This window comes from Branchiostoma floridae, chromosome 6 (assembly GCF_000003815.2).
Source record: "Branchiostoma floridae strain S238N-H82 chromosome 6, Bfl_VNyyK, whole genome shotgun sequence".
Lineage (NCBI taxonomy): Eukaryota > Metazoa > Chordata > Leptocardii > Amphioxiformes > Branchiostomatidae > Branchiostoma > Branchiostoma floridae.
The window spans coordinates 3,337,004-3,347,381 of NC_049984.1; the positions used below are offsets into that span (position 1 = coordinate 3,337,004).

The 10,378-nt window shown below is 41.7% G+C and overlaps 1 protein-coding gene across 1 annotated transcript in view; it reads left to right on the forward strand.

Moving 5' to 3' along the window:
• Positions 1–5,673: 5,673 nt before the first annotated feature.
• The window catches only part of LOC118417460, a 19,477-nt gene continuing 14,772 nt past the window's right edge, over positions 5,674–10,378 (forward strand). The window contains exons 1-3 of the mRNA XM_035823024.1: positions 5,674–5,906; positions 6,624–6,736; positions 7,139–7,177. Coding sequence (XP_035678917.1) covers positions 5,723–5,906; positions 6,624–6,736; positions 7,139–7,177 — 336 coding nt within the window. The 5' untranslated portion in view covers positions 5,674–5,722. The remainder of the gene's footprint in view (positions 5,907–6,623; positions 6,737–7,138; positions 7,178–10,378) is intronic.

Consider the following 10,378-nt stretch of genomic DNA (forward strand, 5'->3'; position numbering starts at 1 on the left):
TGCCAGGGTCGTTCTAGTGATGTGAGATCCTACAGTGCCCCTTTGGATTTTTGCTGTTTGATGCAGATGATCACAGTAGGTATTATCCTATTTGTCCGCATTACCATCTACTTGATAGTACAGTTCCAAGAAAAGGACTTTAAATTGTATGGAAAAAGAATCAGATCTTGCTGAGTTGGCATGTTATGCCGTATTTTCTTGATTGAAGTACACACTACAATCATTATGAAAGTATGCACGGGTCCCAGCCTTTGGCAAGAAGTTGCAGCAACTCCTTGATTTTGAAAAGTTTACAAGTGAGTGTACTATTTTATTCCTGAAAATATGGTAGGTACATTGTATGCTACATGATTTTGATTCTATTCAACTCCACCAGACTGTTACAATGTGTCAAATTGTGATAGCCGCGAGCCGTGCCTCCATCATAATTGGTAAAGGGAGACTGGGCGGGTCATTGCAAATGGGCTTAAAGGGGCATTCCACTCCAGAAGGGAGTCTTGTTTTCCAATAGATAATGTGTCAATGAATACATAATCAGCCGAATTTTGTGGAATTCACCTTGGGATGAATTACGTGATGTGTACAATAAGGACACTCACTAAACTCATGCAGACCCTACCCATGCATTCCCTATACGCATAGACACTGTGTTTATCGTACATATTTTCGGAATAAATGGGGTACGCTAAGCACACCGAGAAGGCAAATTGCTCATAAGATTATAAGCAAAGAATACAAGAACAAGACGAGATTTCTTAGCGAACCTGAAATTAGTTTTGTTACCTACCTAAAAGTTTTGCATTGTATTCAGCCATAGGATTAATTCAATTAGAGGGTACTTGGGGAGTTTAGTAGAAGACTGAATGCTTTTGAGGCACGTGGAGCAACTGCGTACTTTATCATATAATTTGAAGTAGTATGCAGTTATCGCTGCCTAAAATTGATATCTATCGGAAAATAACACTCCCGTGTGGAGTGGAATGCCCCTCCTTCCACCAACACAACCTACATGTCAGCTTCCGTTTGGATTTCCAAGGAATAAAATGTTTTTTAGGATAATTTTATCTATATCATGATCTGAATTCTCTTTTAGTCTTTGTCATTTATTAGAACCAGGGTCTCCCTGTGACCAACTATTTGGAACAGGAGCTCAACTATGAGACAGCTAACGCTAGTTCACCTTTATTCGTTGGGTAACCTATATTCGTTGCTTTTAAATGCAGGGTATGTAGGCACATCAAGTCGGCAGGTGATAGTTTTAAACTGCAATATCCTGAAAATATTGCAATTTGAAACTACCTTCCGTCGACGTGATATCCCCAAAAACCCTCTTTTTAAAAACAACAGATATACTGGTAACTCAACGGATAAAGGTGAACTAGCGTTACATGTATCTGTTGAGCCGCAGGGACACTCTTTGAGGCTATTAGACCAAGGTTACCTGGAAAAAAAAAAACGCAGAAAAACCCTATGACCTATCTGCTTGCAGCAAGTGTAAATTGGTTACAAGGCTTGTGCCTTTGCCAGATTTAAATCTCTGAACACTGTAGGCTGCGTCAGAAGTCAGGATTGCTGGGGAATGAACCCCTCCTGCGGGATTATGAGGAGAGGAGGGATGAAGGGGATGGCCTGAAGTTCAGACTAGAAAGTCTGAAGATGAAACATACAGAGCTGACAATGGACCTTAATGGAGTAAAGAGAAAGATTGACCAAGCACGTTCAACAAGAATGTAATCAACAGGATGCTACATTGACATAGCTAAGCATGTTTGTCACTGACTACTACTACTTTCTGTAGGCACAAAACATTGTAACATTGTACATATCTTAGGGGTCAGGGTCACTTTGAAAAATCATGCAGAGCCACAGTTGCAGTGCTTCACTGAAGTGCTTCCTGAACACTAGGGCCAGGCCAATGGATTACATTGGTTTCAGATTTTTGAAAATAAATGAAAAATATGCTTAAGTGGAAAAAAAACACAGAGCCTTGATGCACTCATCATGATCAGTTATATGGAGTGAATACAGCAGTCACATTAATTAGTTTTCCTCCCTGCCCTTTGCTGTTATGATGTCTGCTTGCTACAGTCTTATTCTCAAAAGTCCAAGAACCAAGGACATCAATTGGCATGGCCTAAGGTTTATTCTACATGAAAAAAAGATGACCTATCTGCTTGCAGCAAGTGGAAATTGTTAAGGCTTGTATCTGTTATCTACACTCTGTAGAGAAGGTAATGATAGAGATGAAACAACCAGAGGGGCGAGTAAGAACAGAAAGAAACAAACATGGCAACACCGGGGATCAAACCCGGGTCGGCGGATTACAAATCATGACCGCTATCGCTGTCGCCACAAAAGCACTAGTCCCCTTGGGCAAGGACGATAGGCAATACTTGAACACCACTGTTACACTATTTCCCCTTTTCTTTTCAAGATTAGTCCTCGAATCTCCGAGATCGACATCCCTGTGTGGCACATCTTAGCCTAGCCGTTACTCACAGTGTGGCACATCCGCTAGCCTGTTACTCACTGTGTGGCACATTTCTAGCCTGTTACTCACAGGGCCGGTGTGGGAACCAGTGAAACAACCAGAGGGGCGAGTAAGAACAGAAAGAAACAACACATGCCAACACCGGGGATTGAACCCGGGTCGGCGGATTACAAATCATGACCGCTATCGCGTTGCCACAAAAGCAATAGTGCCCTTGGGCAAGGACGATAGGCAGTACTTGAACACCACTGTTACAGAGACTTGCATTATGTAAAATAGTACACATTGTGACCATGACCTCCCACTTAAGACTGATGGCACCTAAATTGTGTGTTCAACTTGTACTGAAGACTTCTTCCCCATCTGCTGACATGTCATTGTGAGGAGTAGAGCCTTCTTATGTGACCTTGCACGTTTCACCGTTACAAGTGCTTTTAGTACAGGCCCTTATCTTTCCAATAGGTCGACGTATGATTGCATGGGAAAAATCACTTTGAAAATAAATTCCAAGAAAATGTTGCATCAGAATCTATGCAAACTTAGCATGAAAGTTCATCTGTGTTGGTAGAATACATTTTAGAGAATTGCTAAACTTTCTTTCCAACACTAAAATAATGTAGGGACTTATATACCCCTAAATTTTCGGTCGATCTCTGTCTCCGATGCTTATGACCCCCTCCCACAAAAGTGGTGTCCTCCTGACGTCACTGCAGGAGAGAGAAAGGGTCATTCTGTGAACAAGGTCGACCAAGATCGACCGAAAATTTAGGGGTAAGTCCCTTCATTATCTTAGTGTTGGAAAGAAAGTTTAGCAATTCTCTATAAGGAATCTATGCAAATTGGAGGTTAAATCACAGACAGCATTCTGTAGTACTACATGTGTCCTCGGGCAGAAAAGTACAAACGATTCAACAGGAAGACATTACTTCCCATGTGCTCAGCACCGTGATTTTATCTTTCGTTTTAAGTCTTACTGGTGAACTGTGCTAATGGATAGACGCTTTGCCATGCTTTTGTGAGGTAGATGCGAGGTTGATACCACCGGGTTAGAAATTGTTCCCATGGCTACGGCTTTTTCTTGTTAGCTGACTCACTGACTCGAGAGAAAGATTATGAAAATTGAACACACACAGGCACACAAACAAACACTTGTACACATAACACCAGTACCAAAAGACTTACTGTTTTGCACTCAGTATTTGGCTGAGAAAGAGTATTATACTATGCAGGCTTTGAGCACAGGTACACCAGCACCAGTCTACTTAACCCCCTCCAGTATAGTGATTACACATTGTTGTGTGGCCCAGATCTCAAGAAACAGAGATAGGTACCGCCCAATTCACCATAAATGGTGTAAGAAGACTTTGACCTTCTTTTGACCTTGAAAACTGGTCACCATGGAACGTGCACGGATGAGATAGTCTGTAATGTTACAGCTACTACAGTGAACAGCACTTAAACACTGCCAAAGTACTGCTTCAAGGTTGTCCTCCATGTTGATATACAACAAAATCTGGTACTTGTGACTATGAAACTCAATATGGAATTTCCATCATATGTTTCCTATGAGCTCACACTACATTGTTCACTATGGTGTGACAACATCTGATATGCCAGGCCATGTTCACAATATATGGAGTTGCCAGGGCATGTATTTTGTGCTAATATTCTGATGCGTAATATCATATTGATATATGGCTTCCAGCCAAGCTAAGTATGTCAGATGGTGTTGGAACAAATTTCCTCATCATCATGTATGCTGGACAGTTACTCATAATGTCTTGGCAGAAAGCATGCAGGTATATTTGAACAATTGTTTTCCATACATCAGGATACTCTGTGTTATTCATGTTGTTGAGATAGTACTTTCAGGTATCCCTATTAGTTTTTTGGGTTGTTGCCCTTTTTGGTAGTCATACTGTCATTACCAAAGAGATAAACATCAGCCAAAAAGCATACTCAAGCAGCTGGATACAGTCAAACCAGTGTCTATAGCGGCCACTCAAGGGACTGGAGAAATATGGCCACTATAGACACAGGTGGCCACTATAGAGAAAATGTTGATCAATTGACCACGAGCAAGTTATACATGATTTCAGTTCCCACTAATCTTTCTCACCAAGTAACATTGTCTCGATGGGTAAATTCACTGACAAAGACTTGCAATTTAATGCTCAAGGCATGCATACCTTCTGCTACCGCCAAAATGACCCTGTCAGGAACTCCAAATCCTCGCAAACTACGATTTCAAACTCGGCGCAGGGTGACATATGCATGGCCGTCGTATGGTTGCAATAGGCAGTGTTTCTGTATCTACGGGACCGGAAATGGTGTGGCCATGGCCGCGTTGGACAGGTGGCCGCTAAGCCTATTTCTTAATCATTACAAATCCAAGGGACCAACAAAAAGTGGCCACTATGGCCAGGTGGCTGCTATGCAAAGGTGGCCGCTAATACAGGTTTGACTGTATTTTGGAAATGGTCAGACGTTTTAGATAGCATCCACTATCTTTTGTCAGTATCACCGACACTGACTGTGGGTGAAACTGACAGTGTCACTGACAAAAGATAGTGGATGCTAGGATAGGGTGCTATCTCAAACGTCTGACTGTTTCCATAATCATCATATCCCATTGGTTAAGTAACTCCGTTTTGGCATATCTTGTTACCTGGATGTCTAATCTTCATTTACATAAATTGATAAATTGATATCTACATGTATCTTATTAGAATCTTTCAAATTGCTGCTTATAGTAGGGCAAATTTCAAGCAGCACAAATTTGAGTTCATAATTGGCATTCATGTGTGCAATGGTTTGACCTACTGGGCTCAATTCAACCCTCTTCTTACCATTGCAAAAATATTGCTCTTTTTGTAGATGGCTTATGTGACTGCTGTAACAGTTACAGTATTAACCCATGATGACACATATATCATGGGTTATATCTATGGCTTATAGTTCTTACAGAAGCAACTTGTGGAGGCTTTATTAGGTTTTGTAGCTTTGTTTTCCAGTCCTTTTTGATGCTACAGTGCTATAGTGATTCCAGAAAATTTATTTCTGCTGATTCCACTTGAGTTACCTTATGTGCTACTGTAAGGCACGGGAGTCTAAACAAATGAGCAAACTGCAATCTTAAACTTCAAGGCATTTACAGTAACAGTATTCTTATGCTTGACTTTTTGTTTTTTCAGGCTGCTGGATGTATAACCAGGCCAGAAAACCGCTGACATGATCCACCACGGCTCCCCCGTCTCGACAGAAATGGTGGAAACCTCCTCCTCCCAGCACTGCTTCCTGCAGCAGCCCCCCAAGGAGACCCCCTGCGTAGCCGACCAGGACTCCGTCTCCTCCATGGAGAATGAGTGGTCCCTTCAGAAGCTGAAGGAGCGGTTCCATGCGATGGACATCGAAGGTCTGTACCGAAAACCTACTGTTATGTATGAAAAAGTTGAAGCTCTTAAGTCCCTCTTGCAAACATCTTTGAAATGCAGCTATGGCCCCCGAGAATAGTTTTATCAGGTTGGTAGGATATAGGATTTTTCGAGGGATACAAGCTTAGCAAGCAAAACTAACACTAAGGCTTAGCCACGTTTGGGATTGTTTTCTCAACGCAAAAGCACCACCTACATCGGCTACATGTAGCGGTGAGAAGCAGAACTCCATGTTGAAGCTCTGACAAAGGTGTCTGAGATACATCGAAACATATTATGTATAAAAAGAATTCTCCTATATCCTGCAGCCGTGACCGTTCAGTGTTTCTCTTTTCTGAGGTCAGTTCTCTGTAGAGTAGTGTCTACCTACAACATTTTAAAAAGCTCGAGGTCAAAGGTCTAGGTAACAATGTTTGAGATAGCTATGAAAAGCAATAATTCTTTTATGTCTGTTCCTTGAAGATGGACTTACTTGTGTCAGACAGGGAGTTACTCCTAGTCTATAATTGACAGTTTGTCTAGTTGTCTTAGGAATATTAATTTTTCTACAGCACTTAGGTGTATGAAATAAATAGGTTTTGTATAGACTTAATAAAAGTCATTTCTCTTCAAGTTTTCCCTTTGTTCCATACTGTTATGAAAAGATGGACATATGATCTACACATGAAAATCAGATTTGTTCTGTCTGTTGATCAAAGGTCTGTACCGGCGGTACTGCGAGAGACTGAAGCACTCCCTCCTGCTCATTCTGCTGCTGCTGTTTGTGGCCAACGGAGTCATCCTCCTTATCCTCTTCTACCTGGAAAACAAAGTAAGATGATGACCTTTGCCGAGAAGGTCATGTTTTCTGTAGCATTTATGATGATTGTGTATTTCTGGCTCTCAACACAATAACTCGAGAATGTCCAGATGGATTGTCAAGCTGATATTGTCAAACTCATGTATGTCCCAAAATATAGGAAACAAGAGAGGTTTCAGTCCTTTGATGAGCACTTTGAGATTCCTGTAGTCATCGGGATCACAGCTGCCATTCTGCCATTGTATTATTATTATCATTGTTCTTTTGCTTATTGTATGCTGTAAGGGTACCTAAGTGTCATAGTCTGTAAGACTGACGGACAGTAGTAAAGGTACCTATCCCTAGCTTATTGTGTGTACTACATTTTAGATGCTAGATATGCACAGATACAGTAAGACCACAATTGTGTTCCAGTCCTTCAATGAGCACTTTGAGATTCCTGTAATCATTGGGGTCACAGCCACCAGCCTGCCATTGTCTTTTTGGCGACGCCTCAGGGGCGAGCCTAATGTTTATAGTGTGCGACCGTTTGACAGGAATTCTAGGAATTCCGCAGGCATGCGAGGAATTTTTCTACGGGTATTTTTTTCTACGGGTATTTTCTACGGGTATTCCCTAGGGAATTTGTTTTTGTGTGTGCCTTTAGTCTGCTTTGGGTATGGCGTATAATAAGATGACGTGACCGATGTTATAAACCAGGATTTCATGTTTTAATACTCGTTTCACCATCAAGTATACAGCACATTACATTTTTTAACAAAATACCCGATATTATGTATCGTTAGGGTAGAATTGTGGGTCAGTTATATTTTTTGCTTGACCATTCGGCGTAATGATGTCGTGTATGTATGAGGATTGTTTTGTTTCGTTTGAAGGTTTTTATTTCATATCTTTCTGTTATTTCATTTTGTATGGTCGTGTGACGCTTGAATCCGTTTTTTTCTTATTGCTGTGATGTTCATTTGGTTACCAAACCATCGCGACAAAGGGGTGTACTTGTCAGTCGATTCTTCCTGTAACCTGGGGGTTGTCATGCCGGCGTTCACCTGTGGGGACAGATTGTGAGAAAGGATTGATATGAAGTATTTTTGCAATAGTGATACTAACTTAGCAACTTTTGTATGTCTGGATCGGTAAAGTGTTGTTTTCTGTTAGTTACAGGCCGTCGGTAGTGATGTAAGGCATCAAAGTAATTCAGATATAATTTATAGCAAAAGTCATACATATTGAATTACAGCGCTTATATTGTCATGTCAAGTCAAAGTCCTTCCCGCTCCATGGTGCATAGGGCGGCGCCCATGTTCTTGGAGTAACCCTGGGCCAAACAAATGCAATTACTACAGTAGGGGGCCAGGACACTGGCTGTGGTGTGTGTTCAAATTACATACTCTTTCCCGAATGCTGAGTGCTAAGCTGAGAAATTAGCACGACCATTTAACACGTCATACTATATTGGCCGGGGATCGAACTTACGACGTACCGAATGCATGGCGAAGACTTTTCCCACTCGTCTCATTGCACCGGCGATAACGCTTGTGCAGCCAGACAACAATACTCGTGATGCTAACGTGCTGTTACTTTGACCGATGAGGTCTATTTCTCTTATAACCAAAGGGCACAAAAGTGCATTATCATTTACCTTTTGGTGTAGCCCGAGTTTTGAATCATTAAAGAAGTTTCAGAAATAAAATGTACCACCGTGAATAAGAAATAATGACACAAAATATTCTTTCTCGGCTTGGCTTCGCATGATCGAAGGCACATCAAAATATCAATATACATGTCGGCTTAAAAGCCACAAGCGACGGCTATCGGGTCTAAAATGCAGTACACTGTTACGTCGGGTTGCGTAAACCAGTATACAGAATATTTCGTCCATCATACAAGTAAAACGGTTGCATTTGCAAGAGATATCCAACTTCTACGTGTGGAAGGGTGGTAAAGGTGATTGGAAAAGCATCCTGTATACAACGGCTATATCATCACCAGCCTGTAATAAGACAGAATGAAATAAGTCACATGTACGCTCACCGCTATTAAACTGCTTGGAGGACAATGGGTGATCAGATTACCGGTACCGTTTTGGCTACAGTCAGAGTGATAAGACGGCGGGCGATCGGAGGACGGATGGGAGTATGGCAGTTCCGGCAATCGTCGGTTAATTGACGACTCGTGCTCAGCAGTATTACTATAGAACTGTGGATACGTGCTTGACTGTACTAGTCCACAGACGATAAAGGGTGAGTGAAACGCAGAGAAAAAGATGATTGAGAACGGGGACCCCGGTAACAAATCGTATCTTTTACTTTAAGACCACGGGAAACAGATGAATATGACCACGAGAAACAGAAGCGTTTGTTGTTCGGCGGCGGCAAGGTGGCGAATGGAATTCCACAGGAGGGCCTCATGGAGCGCTGATATCTTCGGCCGATCAAAAACAAAAGGGTTGTGACTGGTTGTGCCGTAAACAACATGTGGTATGAGTAACAAACTGCCAAGAAGTTTCCACGTTGAAAGATATTCTCTAAACAAAATCAAAAAACTCTGGCGAAACAAGGTCACAGATGAAGACTGATTCCTACACAACAATACGCTGTAAAAATGCCAAAACTATAATGCCGTTAATATGGGACTCATATTTTATCTTGCCGAAACGTGATGTTGGCGGACTTTTTGAAGACCAAGGTCTCGGGTGGTTTGGGGTAAGATTTGGGCCCACGAGATTAAGGTTGGCAGTGTTACTCAACCCAAGCACACAGTCCCAAAATCCACCTGGTACGATTCACATCGTAACGCTCTCGGTTTATTTAGCTCTAGTCACTCTTAACAACTTGTGACGTATCTATTATACACATAATACATGCTATCATTAGCAAGGTACTCTCACCGAAATTGAGTCGCTTGTGCATGTTCACTGTCCAGTTGAAACGCCGCGTCTAACTCGGCCGACCTTGTCCGCCGCGCCATCTCCGCCTGACTAGATAGTCAGTGATCGATCTTTAGTGGGAAGCAAACTGACGCTATTCTGAGGGCTGCCATTGGTTGGAAAATGTACTTGTGCAGTTCCTATTTGTCAATGTTTACAGACTGACGTCAGCACGGTGACCAATCCCAAGACGATGTCCAGACGACGGCCAGGGACCGCCCGTTTTGTTTGTTTTAACTATCCAAGCGGGGACGATATAGTCACAGCTTTCAAAACGGGGATTGAAATGTAACCAAAAAGGATCTATTTTACGATGGGTATATTGCAACCTAACAACGCTAAAAGCAATAGCAGCGAATCAGAACATTATAACCCGGAACTTTTTCATGCCTACCTTAAAAATTAGTACTAAGTTTTAACGGCTACAATGTTTCCTGTTTATTGACAAAGCGTAAAACAATAGATATATCTTGTACCGTCTTCTCTGAGGTGCGCTTATCGGGTAGTTTAGTTGATATTTTTGATCATGCATCATATACTGGGCGATGTTAAATTCAGTATCTCCGGTAACAGTCCTGGTTATATTGACCTCTTATTTTCTTTTTCCAAAATGTGACTAGACATTGCATCTCCGAGGTTTATACTACTCTAATTAGATACAAAAATAAAGGACTTTGCCCTTTCATCTTGTATGCAGATACACACCAACATGTGTTGTATCAATCACA